Here is a 20,098-nt window from a genome sequence, read left to right as displayed (position 1 = left end):
GGGGTGGTGGCGCAGTTGGCTAGCGCGTAGGTCTCATAGCTAAGAGTAATCCTGAGGTCGAGAGTTCGAGCCTCTCTCACCCCATTCTCCTATTTTTTTTCTATTTTGTGACCTTTCTTATTGCTAATTCTTCTCTTAATGAATACGTATGTAGGAGGTTCTATTAAATACATATGGATTTTATTTCAAGATCTTTACATTATATTTAAAGATCACCAGATAGCAATAACTACTAATTCAAACAATCGGTTCACAGGTTTTAAAATAATCTAGTGTCTCGGAGTTGAATATCATATAAGTGTGTGAAAAAACAAAGCATAGATAGAAGTATATCTATTTTTTATCAGATGTGGCGGAGCCACACATGAATTGAAGGATGGTCAGTTGAACACTCTCACCCCATTCCCCTTTTGGTTTCTTTTTTGTGACCTTTCTTATTGCTGCCTCTTCTCTCAATGTATATAGGAGGTTCTATTTATAGATTGTAATGAGAAAAGTAGACATAAATAGCTACAAATACATATGGATTTAATTTCAAGATTTTTACATTATATCTAAAGATCACCGGATAGCAATGACTAATTCAACAATGCGTTCACAGGTTTAACAGAATTTAGTGCCCCGTAGTTGAACCTCATACACTAGTGTGAAATACAAAACATAGATACAACCTATACTATATTAAAAGCACAAAGGACCTTAAAAATATTGATTGAATTTTTTGCCCTTCATTAAAAGACTCTGCAATAGGCAAAACCGTCATTTACTATTTTCCTCAAATCATTATTTAATTATTTAACTTTATAAATTAATGACAATTAATAGGTAACCAATTGTCGTACAAGTTAAAAAAGGAAAAAGAAGAAGAAGTACGTTAATGAATCAATTGTCGCAGGTTAAGGGAAAAAAAAAAAGGAATTAATTGGTGAACAAGTAAGAAACTTATTACTATACTATTTAATATCCCTATTAAAGAAAAAGTGAGATTGGCGTAGGTTCAAAAAGAAAAAAGAACAATAGCATAAGAAGGAAACTTAATAAGTAATATATTTAGGATCTCTATTTAAAGAAACTTGAAATCAACTAAAATTGTGGTTATTAAGTCTTTTCTTATTTCAAATATGTAAGAAGTCCTAATAATTTACACTTGCAAATCAATTAAATATTGCCTTATATAATTATTTATTTGAACGACGTAATAAATAAAAGTTTCATTCTTGAGCTACAATTCTATTTAACTGGTGTTTTGTATTATATTTTAGGGACAATTTGTTTTAGGTCTAATACTAACGTGCGGCTTCTTTTCTTTATTAATCTCACTTGGACACAAACACATCAATCTATATAAAACGTTTCATTAGCATATTGCATTCTCACGTTTGCCGCTTGAAACACTAAAATAAATCTTTTTTTTTCCTTTTCATGGTACGATTAGATATGCATCATTTATATGCAAATTGCATATAACTTGCAATTTTTATCTCTTTAAGATTTCGGCTAGCGTATTACTTTTCTCCTTGTAATGCTAATCGGATTTATCAACTTTTTAAATTTATCTTTGTGTTACAGATGATTCTACTGGAAATTTCCTATTTTTGCGTGAATATCATTGATTTCAGGTAATTTCAAAATTTCTTCTCCTATCTAACACAAATTACGTGGTAAGCATGAATAGACTTAGATTTGCATGATAATCATGAGTTGTTTTAGATTTGACTATTGATATCATACAATGTATTTACTTTTCTGATAACAAGTATATTCACAACATATCTTACGTTAATTGCCCTTGGGATAATGTCAAATCTCACTTATACTGTGCATTGTAGGAAGAGGGAGGAAGTAGAATATATATACAGTCAGACCTCTCTATAACTAAGATCCGTGTATTACAACACCTCTCTATAACAGCTAAGATTTTTTTGGAACCGATCTTTTATGTTATATTTTACTTTTCTATAACAGCATATTACTTATAATGGCAACGGCCAACTTTATGACAGTACGCTCTTTGTAAAATTACCCCCCCATATAACAGCTATCTGCTTTTTTGGTATAGTAGTTAATTATCTTTATAAAAAATAGAATATATATGGTTATCAATAATAAGTGTATAGATTTTGATCAAATAGTTAATTTGATACTTTAATATACTATATTTATGACGAATATTACATATGAATACATATTTGTAATCTAAGAATATCATTGTCTTCTATAACTTTATTTAATATACATATGAATATCATTGTTTTTTTACAATAAATAAAAGAGCTTCATGGAAAAATATTTAATTTGATATTTTAATATACTATATTTCTATAGATTTAAAATGTCTGTCTTAGAGCTTAAAACTTTATACATTCAGTTATGAATTTATTGAAATTGTATTAACTTTCTTAAATGTTTAGTTAGTGAAGTATTCATATCTTTGAGATTTAAATTTTAAATAATTTGTTATTTTTTACAACATTAAAAATAAAAAGCATAGGTTTTTATGCATCTTTTTTGCCTATAACAGCCACATATTATTTTAATGGTAAATATTGTTATATATATATATATAATTGTTGTATAACTTTCATAGAAATTACTCTCTATAAATTTAAAAAAAAAATTTTAAATCTTTATTTATTTGGACCCAAATCGATGTTGTTATAGAGGGATTTTAAAATAAAGTATATATATATATATATATATAATTGGTTGAACATCACGTGTCATTCTTAATGTGCAAAACACGTTCATAGATATTAGTATCTATCTATATTAAAAGCACGACATTCCACTCATTTTTTTTACCCTTTAAAAAAGATTTTATGTTGGACAAAGTGGTAATTTAATTATTTTATGAAATATTTTTTTATTTGAAAGAGGTAAGAGTTCCTAATATTTAGCACTTTGAAATTAACTAAAACGCTAATTATTAAATCTTTATTTATTTGAATTATGTAAAAAATCCTAATATACTAGGACTTTAAAATCGATTAAGATTTATCTAAGCAATCAATACAATATGATAAATATATGGGAAAGTTGAATAAAAGGTTCTCTCCCTAATGGACGAGATTTTAAAATAAAGTAAAATATTTACTTTTTAAAAATAAAGTAAAATATTTACTTACATTCATTTGGGACAATATTTCAAAATATAAAATCATTAGTCTCCCTTACGGTAAACATTTTTGTGTTTCTATTGAAATAATATTTTTGGTCATCATGGATTTTTTTCCACAAAATTTAGAACTACACTCAATTATTAGAATAAATAATTTAAATATGTTTCATCAGAATATAAAAAGAGGAAAAAACAGTTGGCAGAAGTTAATAACTCTAACGATTATACAATCACAAAGATTCCAAAATTAAAATGCTAATCATATTTCCTTTGAAAATAATGTTTTTACTGATAATTTTTTTAGTTACAGTTGAATCTCTTAAATTTGAAATAATCTATTAAGAATTTGAATCAAAAGACAATCTTTTCTAATATTGACAACATGTAATTAAATTTTTGAATTAACTTACTAGAAAAGAATTCAACTCATCTCTTTGTTGAATTCATTATATAAGAAAAAACAGTCTTTCCAGGTTGACACAACTTTCAGGGTACTACAATTTTTTTTTTTTTTTTTTTTTTTTTTTTTTACATAAAAAGAGCATTAATAGTGAAAAACAAAGTAGAGAAAGATCAATTATGATATAATATTAAGAATCAAATTATTAAAAACAAAAACCTAGAGCATGAGACGAAAAGGTAGAAGATAAAAAGAACGTAGAAAGAAAGTTTAATTCTCTGGGAGAAAAACAAACATGTTTCTACAGACTTTTAATATCACTTTTTAGAAAGTTTTAAGTAGATAAATGCATAAAATAAAGAGGAAAATATTGTGATTTGAATTTTGATATTATGGTAATTAGTTTGTGTATTTCTCTATTCAAGTGCAAATTGCTAACCCAATAAAAAAAATACACTGATCTTATCTAATCTATACTATATTAAAAGCATGAAGGGCCTTAGAAATGTTGATTGAACTTTTTGCCCTTCATTAAAAGACTCTGCAATAGACAAAATTATCATTTACTATTTTTCCTAATATTTAAAATTTTAAATAATCTAAAATATTACATTAAATCTTTGCTATTTGAACTATATAAGAAGTCCTAAGATTTAGGATTTTAAATCAAGTAAGATTTATTTTCTATAAAATGCTATGCCTTTTACATTAATTTTGCACGGTATTCTGAAATTGAGTTTATTTCTTTAACCCTAATAAATGTCTATCATGCCTCATAGATATGCTCTCAGCCTCCTAATTTCTTTGGGTTTTTGTCTCTTAATCATGTTTGATGAGAAATATTTGTTAATCCATGCTGGCAGATTGTCTAACTTATGATTTACTGTTTTCCCTTTAAAATCTTTAAATTTTTGTTCTTATTATTTTTTATTTTTTTTATTTTTTATGGTAAGTTGCAGAGAAAATCTGTCATAGCTTTGTCTTACAATGGATATAGCTACTGCTAATGCTAAATCGATTACTCAAGGCTAATTCATTGGAATACTGATCGTCAGGTTGCACGATTGATTCGATTGTAATATCTTTCAACTAATTGTCGTATTGCTTGTTCATAGGTTTTTTCTAATTCACTATTGTTACATGCACGTAATATCAATCCCGCTTAAGGTAATTTTTTTCTTAATCACACAAATTCTTTCTTAAATTCAAAGATTAATTCCATGTATGCATCTCAATTCTCAATTTCTGCTTCCTTTTTTATTTTAATAAAGTCATGTCAAGTATTTAATCCTAATTGCAGCCAGCCTTTGAAAATTTTCTCTTAATCTTTTGCATCGTGAAAGACTGATGTTTGCTTCAGAGTTCTAAAAGGAAAGTTTAAATTACATTTTTTAAATTGTATTTTGTAAAACATATTGATTTTTCTGCTTTTGTGTAATAATGGCTAATTTATTGAGATTTTGATCTTCATGTTGCATGCTTGATTTATCTGTAATATCTTTTGAGTAATTGTCATATTACATTGTATTTAGGTTTTTTAATCAACAGTGTTACATGCATGGAATATCGGTCCCGTTTAAGGTAATTCTTTTTCTTAATCACATAAATTCTCTCTTAAATCCAAAGATTAATTCCATTTATGCATTTCAATTCTCAATGTCTACAGCTGCTTCTCTTCCTTTGTTATTTTAACAATGCAATTTTTCTGAATTTCCTGGGCATATTTAGTAAACAAACCGATTGGAGTCCGAGTAGGACAAGGAGTCCTTTTAGATCTTTTTATGAATCAGCAAGTTTTTTTTTGTTTTTTTTATTTCATACTTTACAGCTCTAGGACTAGGAGTCTTATTCCTTATGTATGGACGTAGTTAGTTGGTCGATGCAATGCTTTAGATTTCAAGTTCTATAGCGGAGCAGAAGGAAGAATGTAGATTGTAGATATTGAATGTTGTGTTCGCAAAGCAGAAGATGTTAGCTTTATGTTTCACTTTACAAGCTGCTTGCTTGGTGGTACTATGCATCATAGTGTGTGTTAGGAACCCAAAGAACCATGATAAGATTGTATATTCTTATTACTCGATGGTCGTTATTTTTGTCATTATGTTAGCTCTATGTATACTCTTATTATTCTTAGTGAGTTAATTTGAGCTCTTATGGACTATAGCTCCAAAATATTTGCAATTCTTAACGGCGGTGTAAGATTTAGAGACTTTCTTTACACATCAAATTGAAACTTTTAATAATTTTATTATGTTGGTATATACCGGAAAAGAAAAGAAAATACATTAAGAAGGCAACTGATGCCGATTGAATGGGATTAGAATTTAATGAAATCAGACCAAGGTCAACATGAAAAAATATTAGAATTAAAAGATATTTAGACTTAAATCGTAATCTAATTCTTTTTGTTGATGGATTTCTTGAGATTAAAATTTTAAAAAATAAATACATTTAGGAGGAGTTGAGCACTTTTATAGAAGAAGTCACCATTCCACATTTTCATCATAAGCTCTTTAAGAATATTAGTGGGAAGGTGTGGTTCCTCTCCCCCGCCCCACCACTACAACCCAAAAAAAATGGTTTGAACTGTGGGGCTACAATAAAGGTACTAATGCCCTTGCAGTATTAAAATTAGTTTTAAGCGTGGTTGTCAGATATTAATCTTGTGTCTTCATGCTAATTCATCAATTGACCAACTTAAAAATAAATTTGTTTTGTATTCAGGTTGATTTTGAAGTAAAATGCATCTTCAAACAATTCTTAGTGTTGGACTGTACAATTGTTACAACATATTTTCTCACATAGCTAACTGTATGTTGTAATCTCGAGATGAATATTGATGTCCTCAACTAGAGCTTTCGCCATGACAAAGTAATCAAAGTGACAAAAAGGAACATACACCAAAAAAATCATCTATGAAGAAAACTAATTTTTTTATTTAACTGTCACATTTATGTACTAACATTAGTTTTTGTTCATTTAAATGAATGTTATATCTATTTTAACGTCAACTATTATTTTACATAATTCGATCTTCTGATATGCAATCTATTATTGATTGACGTGAAAGACACGTGCAACGCACGTATGTTAAAACTAGTTAGATATATAAATCTCAGAAGTGACGGAGCCACATATATATGCAGGCCAAGAATTATTTTGTATACATGTATATTAAATATTGAACATCTCTAACAAAATTTTTCTCGTCGCCAAGTTAAAGCTCACTTTTTTGGTCATGGAAGTCACTAACACATGCATTGTCAATGTTAAGGCATTACCACAAAAATGTACTAGTCTTTTGGTTGTTAAATTTTTATCAGTCTGCAAAATTTTCTTGTCCCTCTACTTCAATCCTTTTGCTTAAACCCCCTCACCCCACAAACCCGCCTCTAACCATTATTGGATTTTCTGGTACAAAGAGGTGAATCACATCAAATTATTGAGCCTTTGTGATTATCCTCTTCTCATTCTTTGACATTCTCTCATTTTCCTTTACCGTATTAATAATTATAGTAGTAAATTGGTCATGTCACTCAAATCACAAATTTAAGGATACTCCTGATATAAACCAGAGTTTTTTTTTCTTTCATGAATTTCATGCATAGCCAAAGATCGTCATATAAAATGAAATAGAAAAAGTATTTCCTTAGTGTTAAAATTATTTATGCATAGTTATCACCAATGGCAAAGCTATTCTTGTCCTATAGGTGTTAATTGACACACCTTCGTTGAAATATTATACTATGCAGATAGGTAATTTTTTTTTTTTTTTTTTTTTATGTATATTTACTTTATGTTGAATCTCTTTGATGTGTTGGTGTATTTATTTCTTTATATTTTAATTTTCCTTAGTAAAAATTCTTGTTTCGCCGCTTATTATCACTGAAGGGTCTCATGACAAGAAGCAAGTGGAAGCTAACAAGTACAATAATTCATGCAGGTTTTGCTTTATGTTGAACCCATTATTAATTTTTGGTTGCGAGACTGATACAGACTCATCAGAGACATGAGGTCCTTTTCCACGCAAGGGCTTTAGAAAAAAAACTCATGTTACACAGTACACTAAGGAGGTACTGACAAGTATTCATTGGATTTATCATGTGACATTCTTGGCCAGGGGAGACACACCGTATTTGGCTTCTTGTTCTGAGGGGTTGAGACATTTAATTTCCCAATCACACGTGATACTTAGATTCTTAGAATCAATACTTACTAGATTTTAGTAAATAGATACTGTAAAGATGAAAATAACCGTTATTTTTGGTTGGTACAGATAAACTAGGGTAGTGACCTGCACTTATCAGGTTCACCACTAAGCGTATCATGTGACATTCATGACGCAGTGCGAGTTGGAAAAGAGGACTGGCAGGCTGTTAGATTAGCAAGCTGTTGAAAAAAGAGTGCACATAACATCCTAAGCGAACTTTAAATTTTGAATCCGCTTCTGATAACTAAAATGTGACACATACATATTTTGAAAATAGTATCATGGCGGCTATGTCCAAATTCAATTAATCTAGCTGCTCAATTGCAAATAACTTTTGTAGATCATATATATCATGTTGGGATGATTGGACATGATCATGAGAGCTTTTAGACAATGCACGTTGCACTTTCAATTGCTTTTAAGATTCCAATAGTGACAACTGACATCCACTAGCAATTAATCTTCTTGCTATATTTCCCGATTGTTATGATACTCTAGTTTCTTAGGACAACTACTACAAATTCGCAGTTGAGATTAGACATATGAATGTTTTATATGAAAATCAGATCCTTGAATAAGTCTTGATTATATAATTAGTAAAGGCAAATGTAGAATTTTAAACTTGACATACGTAATATTCTAACTTCCTATCATTAAATCCATTGTACTTCGAAATAATGAGGTTCAGAATTTTAACTGAAAATTTAGTTACTTCAATATTTACGTATATATTTATATTTATGTATTTATATTTATGTTCTGTAATAAAAACATTTGCTGAAAGTTGTGACACTAGTAGTAGCAGTAGAAGTTCAGTCTCTTCCCATAATACAATTCATGTTTCCTAATCAACAAGCCCATCACAAGAAACTAGTGGGTATAAAGAGATTTAAAAAAAAAAAAAAATTCAAACTTATGTCCTCAAGCAATTTTTTAATTACCTTTGTTACTACAAGGGGACTCAAAACGTAATCTATATACGGAAAAATATATTTTCCCTGTTTAATTTGCGTAGTATAATTTTTCAAAGAAGAGATTCAATTAAAACCCCTTCCTTTCATTACATGCAGCTATCTTCCTGATATATCACAAAAGCACTAGACAAGAGATGAATAATTGGCATTTTTAAACTAGGGAAAAATTTGTAATTTTAGGCAGAATACATACGCAACCTCTAAATTTGGCGACGCGTCTAATTGAGGCATTGAGCATGCTACCTATTAGACACTCCAATCTTAGTCATTGTGCACCTGTTAAACCTTATTCAATTTGTAGACTTAGGTGTCTCCTGGTAGCTGGTTAGAGTTATCTAGGTATTCATAATGCATGAATTAGTTATGAAGGAATCTATATATTATTTTATGTAAAGATTAGTTATCCAGCGTTTAGTCATTCATGTGGAGTATTAATTATTCATCTTTTATCCTACATAAAATACTATATAGATTCTCTTATAACTTATACATGTATTAGTGATGCGGGTTTCTAAATTGCAAATCAAACATCGTGTTAATTTTATACACGAACAAGTTACCTCTTAACTAGCTACCAAACGTGGTATTAGTTATGCAGAATCCAATACCTGCATAACTCACCAAACGACCCTTATTGTTTAATGTACTTCTGAGGATTTCATTATTTATGACATATGATGAACACGACTAGTTCATTTGAAATCACTCCCATCATTTTATTAGGTCAGTCTCCGATGGCCGTGGTCTCTCACCGCATATTTATACTCATGTGTCAGAGGTACGTAGAGTTACGATTTAAAATTTATGGATACTAAATATGTAATTGAATTTATAACTCATTTTAGATATTAGATAGATTTAAACAAGAGCTACTCGATTCATTCGACTTATACCTAATACTGTAGCTCCGCTCCTGCTAGATGTAGCTGTGCTGATATTGACACGGCAACATGATATTTCTTGGTAGGACCTAAAAGTTAGGATTTCTCACGTTTTAATCAAATCTCAAATGGGGTCAGTTTCATGTCATTTCCAGATTCATCTTGTCCCCTATTTCTAACTACTTAAAGTCTTCCCCTATGATTATGACATCCATTTATTACATACTTCACGCTCAGTGACTGGTAGTTGTAATAGCACTTTCCTTGCTGCATATTTCACTTCACACTATACTCCTAAAAATTTCTAACCGTTTTTATTATTCTCTCTGTTTCAGTTTCATTTTATGTGTCGTCATTTGATTTATTACAGAGTTTAAAAAAAGTAAATGAGACTTTTAAATCTTGTAATTTTATACGTAAATAATGTGTCAAAATATCCTTTGACTCTTGTAGCTTAAACATGTCATGTGAGATATTGTAACTAAAAAGTTACTGAATATAGAAAGTAATATTCTTTCTGCAATAGATTAAAAGGGAAAAAAATAAACATAAATTGAAACAGAGGGATAAATCAACTCTCTATTTCCATTTTTTTTTAATTTTTTACTTGAAACTCCTCGTGGCATATAACTAATTTTTTGTTCCATTTTCTCTATGTTATCAAGATATTTAGCGAGCTCGGCAGAGGGTTCGAGAATAGGGTAGGGTATTTTAGTTATGCAGAGTATGGTTTTTAATTTGCTATTCCATGGCTATAAGCAGACTACTTTCCCTACTCTTGAGTCTTGATTAAGCTTTTCCTTATATAGAGGGGGAAAAGATTCCATTTTCTTTGCTTTTCTTTTTTTATTTCTTCTTCTGAATAATTTCTTGAGATTGCTTTAGTAAAGATTCCTTCAATTTGTATCCCATTTTCTACTTCATGATTGTGCGCAAAACTTTGCAAGTAAAACGATTGATGTGTGTGTGTTAAGAAATTGTTGTAATAATTAAGCTAAGTCTTGACAAAAGAGAGTTGGGATTAAGTTTTAGCTACATACGCTAGTACTTTACTTTAGTTTCAATGTTTGCTTAAAAAAAAAAAAATTAGTTTTGGTAAAGATTTATATGTCAGTAAAAAATAGAGAAATTATGATGCTAAAAGGACTACTAATATTTTATAATATTAAACAAAGACAGAGCTTAATTTGAGCGACATGGACTGTGTCATATAACATACCACCACATATATAATTGTTATTGTTGTTGTCACGTTTGGGCAAATGGGACAAAAGGATTGTACTCAAGTAAGTATAAAGTATAAACTATAACAACAACCATAGCAATTACACTTTAATTCCAAGCTATTTAGAGTCACTGCTGTCTCATTCTGATAAGGTTTGATTGGGATTTTCCCCTAACATTCTTGTAACACAAAATTATTGAATGGATTCAGGCCAAACATTTTGAGGAATGTCATCGAAATATCATGAATTGTCAATTTTTAACGTTTGGACGCATCGCTAACACAAGTTTGTGTACCAATGTGACAAATAAACACATGCGCGCGTACACACACAATAATTAAGAGCATAATGCATCGAGCCAAGGGCGAAGCTAGGAACGCAAGGATATTCTCGAATCCTTTTTGCCTGAAATTTACACTGTCTATACAAGATTAAAATTATTTTTTATATAAATGCAGTAGGTGTGGAATCCATGACTTCTTTTTTGTATTCTTCTTTATATTGAATCTGATTAGTGATAATCTTAATTCTGCCACCAACTGAGCTACTCGTGAATGAGCATTTTTTAGGAAAATCGTATATAACATGACAAGTTACAACTTTTTTTTTTTTTTAATCATATTGAGATTCCTCATGTATTATATTATTGATGTGATGAGTCTTAACATAAGGATTCATGTGAAATTTTTCATATACATAAAAGAATATTTGTAATGATTATATTATCACCAAACCTGCTTTTTACTCCAAAGGATTAAGAGAATTAATTGATAATTGCCAAATACTAGTGAGGGGTGCGAGTGAGACACTTGGAATTCAGATTTCAAATTCGATTTCTAGGGATAAAGAATTTTTTGATAAGAAATTTTTTACTCTCTTAGTGGACCTACCCAACATGAATTCACTGACTTTAAATATTGGATGATAAGAAAAAAAAATCGCCAAATAAATTACAACTTAAAACTCCCCCTCCTCAACTAATGTCACTATTTCATGTTCGAAACGTCATAGGAGTAGCGTTTTTTTGATTGAAATTTTTACCCACAAGTACATACTGTAGGTTATTCACTCTTCAAGGACAAAAATCCACTAACTAATGACATTTTTAATTAAATAAATGCAATCTTGAGTTCCTAAAAACTTGTATGAACCTATGAATTAATTAACAGACATAACGCCGTCTTGTCCCCTAAAACCAGACCCTATATTTTGGTATATGCTTTTGCTCTCTAATAAATTAGGCCAATTAAGCTTGTCATAGAGATATTTAGAGAGAAAATAGTGTGTGAAAGTCTATAGATAACAAGACTTTTTAATATTTCAAACATGTGCGACCATGCAGATTGGAGGAACATTAATTCTTCTGGTTTTGGGAACACATAAACAAGATCCATTATTCAAGAAATTAAAAAACCAAGAAATATAATATTATTCATCATGGTACATAGATTATAGAAAACCCCACGAGCAAATACTGATATATGTTAAGATTTGGAGCTCTTGACAAATTTATATTTAGTTTTATAATATTTATCTTAGATTTTTATTTTTAGATATAAAAAATTTAAAAATAACGTACGAGAAATCTTTATAGCATCATTTTCTTCTATTCAAATTGTAAAAGTTTATTTTCAACAATTCTGGAAATATACCAACAACTATGATTTTGTTATGAAGTTAAAGATGTTAATTCACGTTACCAATTTTGGAAACATACCAAAAACGGCACTTTTAGCCATAATAATGGTGGTCCTTCCAAAATATTATTGATTCAGACCATTATCCTTTTTCCACACTTGCTTTTTGTTGTTTTTAATTTACCACAAGATAATGATGTGGTTAAAAAAGGGGGAAAAAGAAAGCAAGAAAGTTAAAGCACTTTTTAACTGAAAGGATTAGCTGTGTTAAATTTGCTCCCAAATGACAAAGATGGTCCCTTATGTTTGAGGGTAGTTTCAAAACAGTTCTTTACATACGCACTTATCAGTTCCAGTCAAGTTTGTCAAAAATTGCTAGTAGTATTTTTAATATTTGTATAATGTATAACAATGTTAGAATTGACGAAAACAGTGATTTTTTTTAAATAGACAATAAAAACTGCACTAGACACTAAATAAAAAATAATAAAAATTACACCTTAAAAGGCTGCACCAAACTTTAAAAATAAATAAAAATAGCAAAAACTACAAAAAATGTACACGTAAATGTGAGTTCTAGTTAATTTTTCCTCATAGTTTCCATCAAATCTAACTAATAGAGTCGGTAAATATTTGACGGAGACTAAAAATGTCAACTTTTGATAAACTTAAGTGCCCAAAACTGTTCAATACATAATTAAATGACTCCTTTGAACTTCCCTCTATATAAGGGACCATATTTGTCATTTTCTCCCCTTCTTATGTATGTATGTGATATGTAATTCCATTATTATTCCTCTTCAGTTCTATCTCTTTCTGCTACAGCAGAGTGTGTGTCTCTGTGTATTTCTTTTATAGGTGAGAAATCAGAAATAGCACAATTATACTCCATCCATTTCAATTTTATACTAATCTTTTCGGAGTGTGAGGGTCAAGCTTTATAACTTTGACCGTAAATTTTGACATGTATTTTTAAAGTTTGTAAGAATGAAATTTATATATTTAGAAACTACATAAATGGATTTTTGGTCGTGGTATAGTTTTATATCCCAACACTAATTTTTTATACCATATTTGATATATACCTTCTATCCAATAGAATATAAAATGAAACACAATCTTAAGAATGAGATATTCCACCTTATCCCACTAACTTTGGGATTATTTTATCCCATCTCCTAGATGGGATAAATCAATCCTGAGATTATAATCTCGGGATAATTCAATCTGCATACCAAATGATCCCTTAAAAAGACTATAAATCATGATAATTAAAAATTTAAAAATGTAACAAAAATGTGATAAAAAAACTATTTGGTAGACTGCCAAATAGTAATATGTTAACGTAAATTGAACGGAGGGAGCAGTATTAAATTAAAGAAGCTACAGAAAAAAGGCCAAACAACCCTTTTTTTCTTGATTTCTTCTCTACAATCAATAACTCAAAGCACACTCATTATTTTGAGCATACTTCCACTAGCTTTGCACTTCACTATTACTCTAAAAGCTAACATTTCTTGAATTTATTGATGTCTATACCCATAGAGGAGCATAATTACATAGGCATATCAAAAGAAAACTCTGAAAAGAGCTGTGTTTCTTCAATGGAAAGTAAAGATTTGAACTTTAAGGCAACTGAACTAAGACTAGGTTTGCCTGGTTCTGAGTCACCAAAAAACAAGAATGAAAACTCACTTGGGGTTTTGAAAAATTTCCCTTATGGTGCTAAAAGGGGTTTCTCTGACACTATAAATGGAAATTCTGGTACATGGGGTTTTGGATCTGAGGCTAAAAATAGTGTCAAAGTTGGAACCAAGATTCTTGATTCTGTGAAAGAGGCAACTCCAAAATCACCAAGAAAAGTGCAAGAGAAAATGTCTCTAGTGTCTAGTACTAATAATAATGGCCATGGTGTTGCTCCAACTGTAAAGTAATTTTTTTTTTTTTTTACCTCTCCTTATGAGTTATAACTAGAAGCATAGCATGAAGCAAGCATGTTTTATTTTGTTATATGTGCTCAACCTTCTTCCTTATGTGTGTATTATTATGTGTTGCTCTTTGCTGTCTTATTTCTCTTGCAATCCTGCATTGACTGTATTTCTTTTGCATTGACTGTGTTTCTTTTGAAATGTGCTCTTTACTCCATAAAGGTAGAGGTAAGGTCGGCGTACATCCTATTCTCCCCAGACCCCACCTGTGGGATTACCCTGGGTATGTTGGTGTTTGTTGTTTGTTATGTGCTCAACCTTCAAACCTCACAATTTTTTGCTTGGAGAATCCTATTATTTATTCTGTATTATGAGGATTCGTCATAAATTGACTAGTTTTATGCTGGTTGAGTGGTTGTTAGTCTACCACAACCCTCTACTACTATCTATGTTTTTATTTGTTTTTAGTATAATATTGGTATTAGATGAGCTTACACTGGGTATGTTGTTGTTGTTGTTGTTGTTGTATTGGTCTTAGATGAGCTTATAATGGAGCGTCATGGTTAGTGAAGATTCATATAGTCGACTAGATAGCATAGCATGAAGCAAGTATGTTTTAGTATTTTTTTCTGTCTCTCCTTAGGTTACACTGAAGAAATTGTTTTTCAGTTGATTCACTGCCTTTGAGGATTGTGTCCAGCAGATTAATTTTGTTTTTTGTGTGCTCAAACTTCAACCATCGGAATTTTTTTCTTGGAGAATCTTATTATTTGTTATGTATTGTGAGGATTCATCATAAATTGACTAGTTTTATGTTAGAAGTCAGTCTAAAGCAACCCTCTAGTAGTTTTTATTTGTTTTGGTATAATATTGGTCTTAGATGAGCTTAAAATGGAGCGAAATGGTTAGTGAGGATTCATATAGTTAACCCCCAACTTCTGTGTTGAGGCATAGCTGTTGTTGTTGTAAATCCCATGATTTATAGTAGCCATGGCTTTAATTGAATCGCTGATACTTTTATTGACAACGGTGTTGTCCCGGTCAGTATTTGTGCATCTCGACTATTCTACGGGGTGCTTAGGCAGATGGAAAAAAAATCACTTAGCATCCTGTATCTTTGATGTTAGATCTTGGTTTCCCATGGTTTTCACGGCTGCTAGGCCACACCGTTGGCTAATTAAATTTCTGATAAATTGTTTGTACTGTTATCTCTTTTCTTTCTGTTTGCTATACTTGTAATTTGCCCGTCCTTACCAACCAGGCTTAATCTTCCTCTTCTTTTGCATCTAGCTGTTCAGTTTTGATCTGTAAAATTGTAGAAGCAAGATCATTAGAACCACAAATGAATTGAAGCCCCTTTTATTGTCTGGTCAGGGCACAAGTAGTAGGATGGCCACCAATTCGATCTTCCCGGAAGAATATGGTTAGTAATCCTCCAAAGACCGAGGAAATTGCAGGTTGTCATTATGTCAAAGTTAGCATGGATGGTGCCCCTTACCTGAGGAAAGTTGATCTTACTATCTACAACAGCTATAAGGATCTATCTTCAGCCCTGGAGAAAATGTTCAGTTGCTTCAAAGCCGGTAATATAATGCTTTATGAAAGCAGCACATGCTAATTCTTTGTTTTTTGGGTTGTTATAAGTTTTACCGTTGACGGAATCTCCACGAACGCTTCGTGACATTGTTATTTGGGCTTTTCTCATTTTTGGCCCGTTGGCCGAAATTAATTACGGGCGCTAGACAAAATGTTCAAAACATATACACTGATTATGTATATTATATTTATACTTATGTGTAAAATATGTAATTATATGTATATTTAACTTAATATACAAAACATATACATTTGCCGGCTATTATCGTTTGGACGGTCCAAAAAGGTAATTATCCCTTGTTCCTTTTCGACTCTGAGATGTCGAATGAATTTGATGGTATCTGATGAGAAGCTTTGACTGGTCACAATTTCTGTTCTGTACTTCCATATAATTCTTTGTACTGAATTTACCGTCTGCTAGAGGAGTAATTGTTATATGCTGTCACTGAACTGACCTTGAAAAGCTCAAAATCGGTACCTTCTGTTGTGCCAAGTTGAAACTATATTCTTTTTAGTTCTCTGAAATTTCAGTATTTCTTTATCTTGATTAAGGATTTACGCCCTTAAAAGAAGCTAACCATGCTGCTCGGTTTGGGCTGTGTTGGTCTTTAATTGCTTGCAAATCTTTAAAAAGCTTCTCTTTGATAGGCTAAAGAATGACAAGGTGTTTAAATAAGGTTGAAGTAAATATTTGAGTAAAATTGTTATCATTTATATGCTGTTTTAACCAACTTCACTAGCTAAATTTTACTAACGTGCTTTTCTTTTTTCATCTGCTTTAAGTGCCTGTTAACTTTTGAGATTTATCTGTAATTTATTTAGGTCAATGTGAAACTCAAGGCATTTCGGTCAGTGATGGATTAAACGAAAGCAAATTGGTGGATCTTTTACATGGATCTGAATACGTTCTTACCTATGAAGACAAGGATGGTGATTGGATGCTTGTCGGTGATGTCCCATGGGAGTAAGTCTGACATCTTATCTTGACTTCAAAAATTCAAAAAATTTCCTGAAAACTTTCTTAGAGCTCATGAACAGGTTAGATCATTAGAGCTCTAATGCATTAATCTGATTTTGGACCTGTCTTGATGATAGAGGATAGGTGTAAACCCCCGCGCACTCTACAATTTACACTTGCCTCTCAAACTTAATTAATTTATCATCTACGTTAACCTATTTTTGCTGTCAGTAAAGATCCCAACAGAGGCTTTCTACTTCTACCAGGCCATGTGCTAGATCAGAATCATTCTCGTCGAGTCTTAAAATATTTGTCCTAGAGAGTTTAATTGCTCATTTCCGTCAACCTGCCAGATATCTTCTTAAACGGATAGGTTGTGACTTAGTAGTGAACAATAATATCTAGAACGGACATTGCTAATATGCTATTTGAAATCATGCGAGATTTATGATGTTGTTTTTGAATTATAAGATCTTTAGCATTCTGTATGCTTTTTCTTTTATAGCCATGGTGTTCGGGCCAGCTTGCTCGCACCTCGACTAATTCCATGGATAGCTGATATTTGGCATTTTGAATACTTTTTCTTACAACCGTGGTGTCAGTGCCAGCTATGTTGCGAATTCTTCAAAAATGCGGACGGTTGCATGTCAGATCCTCTAAAAATAATCCATTTTGGAGGACCTGACACTGGCGCGACAACATTTTTGGAAAGTTCGAGCAATATAGCGGGTCAGCTTGTGCGCACCTCGACTAATTCCACGGGGTACCTGATCTTTAGCATTCTGAATGCTTCTGCTTATATTTTCTCCTCTCCCATAATCTAGATACTTGAGCAACCAAGGTGCCATTGAACTATAACCTATGTTTACTATGTAATTATTGATCTTTTGTAGGATGTTTACGGAGACCTGCAAGAAGCTGAGGATCATGAAGAGTTCAGATGCAAATGGTCTAGGTAATTACATGTTGCTGACATTTCCCTTTGTGATTTGCATAATTATCAAAATCATGTGAGAAATGCATGTGAATTTTTCTAGTACATAGACTACTTCCAAAAGTAAATGTCCCAAACTAAACAATGGAGAATGAATCTTGTACTATCCGACATATGACACGTAGTATATGTCCTGTTTCCTGCAGCTCCGAGAGCCACGGAGAAGTGCAAAAATCGTTAGAATCTGCAGTACTCTCGATGAAACATGTCAATCAAATCTCTATAAGCAATGAGAAATGGAAATTCAGGTGTATATGCTAAGGTAGAAGGCCAAATTTAGATTTGAAGATTGGCACCAGGATTTCGAGTTTCTCTTTATTTTACAAGTCTTTAGTGTAACTATTTGCGTTACATATGTATTCATAATATGCAAGAGTATTCTAGTTTCTAGCCTTTGTAGGAATGTTATGCTATTTTTCTCTGTATTCTAACTGCTTGAGTCTCCAAGGCTTAAATGACAGATATGTAAATGGTCTTACTTTTGTTTGTTTATAGAAGTCTCTTTATCTCTATCTATATGTGCATCTATCCTTAATCAATGGAATTAGTAAACTGAAAAAAATTAGGGAAATTAGCCTTCTATATGAGGTTAAATTGTAAACATTTGTCTAAACTTTCAATGGATATAAATAAATCCTTTCAGTCATTTGTTATAGAGAAGTAATTGTTGTTGAGGAAGCTAAAAAGTTATCCAATTCTACATAAACTTGTGAAATTAACAAGGTAGGTAGAACAAAACTAGTACCAAGTCTTGCCAACTCCAGCAAAGCATATGAACAATTGAACAACACAGGGAAGATTTGTTAGACTGGCATGATTCGTAAGCAATTCAAATTTAAACCAGATAAGTAGAATTAAAATATACTAAAGTTACGGCCTGCCGACGTAACTTGTAAATAAGGCAAGATTTGTCAATTCGGCAAGACTTTCAAGAAGTTTAACATGATCTATAATCAAGATTTTACCAAGGTTATGACCAACTGGACATAACTCGTAAAAGTTAACTTTTATTCTTCTGAATATATAGAGCCGAGATTATGTTTGCAGAAATTCCTTAAACGATTACAAAATTAGAACAACGATCTTAAATTATCTTATTTGTACAAATTACCTGTAATTTCATTAGTGTAAGGAATGAACCAAAGAATGAAGGTTAATTAACAGTAATAATTACTTGGCATAGCTACCTCTAAGAGGTAATTATTCATAGTAACTACCTTTTAATTTATTTATATTTAGTAGCTACAGTGATTTTGTAAATTACCATTCATAGCTATACCAAATACATTAGGATTATGGCTTGTATTTCTCCCTCACCCCTTTCTCTCCTCCAAAATTAGAAAAATCATATCACTTAAAGAGTTCTCAATCTACATAGTCGTTAAACAATCTCAATCTCAAACCCTAACACCTGAGGAAATCTTAATGCTTCTAACCGGTCCACGTGTGCGAATCGCTTTTTTGTCTTTGTTTTGGTGGTGGCGGCAGCGGCTAATGATGGAAAATCAGAAAGGAGGGCGGTGCAGCTGTTGGTGGCGTTGAGTGGCTGTTCGTTTTGGAGTTCAGACTCGGTGATGACGCGTGGAGATTCACGCACGTCGGAGAAACCGGAATTCACGAACAACATGAGATCTCAGATCTGAGTGTAGTCATCATTTTTTATACTTGACTGGAGATTGGACCGAAATCCATGGCTTCTCCTCCTCCTTGTATATCAGATCTGAGTGTATTTTGAGTGTATTCGTTATTTTTTTAGTGTATTTTTTTTATTTGACTGGAATCCATGGCTTCTTCTCCTTCTTATATATCGGATCTGAGCGTATTCGTCATTTTTTGAATGTATGTTTTTGTATTTGGCCGGAATTCATGGCTTCTCCTCCTCCATGTATATCAGATCTGAGTGTATTTTGAGAGTATTCGTCATTTTTTGAGTGTATTTTTTTTGTATTTGACCGGAATCCATGGCTTCTTCTCCTTCTTGTATCTCGGAATTTGAGTGTATTTTCGTCGTATTTTGAGTGTAAATATAAGTTTAATGTATTTGGCTGATTGTATTTTTGGGAAAACTAGGTGTATTTGACTGTATGTGTTGTTTAAATGATCTATATACAATCAAATACAACCAAAACAAAAGGATACATCAATATATAAATACAATAAAATACACAGCCCCGTC

At 31.4% G+C, this 20,098-nt stretch overlaps 1 protein-coding gene and 1 non-coding gene across 2 annotated transcripts; both read left to right on the top strand.

Annotated features, from left to right (window-relative positions):
• Positions 1-84, top strand: TRNAM-CAU (transfer RNA methionine (anticodon CAU)). The gene is given in 2 exon segments: positions 1-38; positions 49-84. It is a non-coding gene; the product is annotated as a tRNA-Met (tRNA).
• A 13,720-nt stretch (positions 85-13,804) lies between these two features.
• Positions 13,805-18,433, top strand: LOC132030998 (auxin-responsive protein IAA27-like). The gene is made up of 5 exons (XM_059420827.1): positions 13,805-14,376; positions 15,749-15,957; positions 16,793-16,934; positions 17,822-17,883; positions 18,069-18,433. Exons 1-5 carry the CDS (start codon positions 13,976-13,978, stop codon positions 18,101-18,103), a joined length of 849 nt encoding a protein of 282 aa, XP_059276810.1. The 5' UTR covers positions 13,805-13,975; the 3' UTR covers positions 18,104-18,433.
• Positions 18,434-20,098: the final 1,665 nt, after the last annotated feature.

The sequence above is a fragment of the Lycium ferocissimum genome, chromosome 9, assembly GCF_029784015.1.
Source record: "Lycium ferocissimum isolate CSIRO_LF1 chromosome 9, AGI_CSIRO_Lferr_CH_V1, whole genome shotgun sequence".
Taxonomy (NCBI): Eukaryota; Viridiplantae; Streptophyta; class Magnoliopsida; order Solanales; family Solanaceae; genus Lycium; species Lycium ferocissimum.
This window is presented reverse-complemented; position numbering and strand designations above follow the sequence as displayed.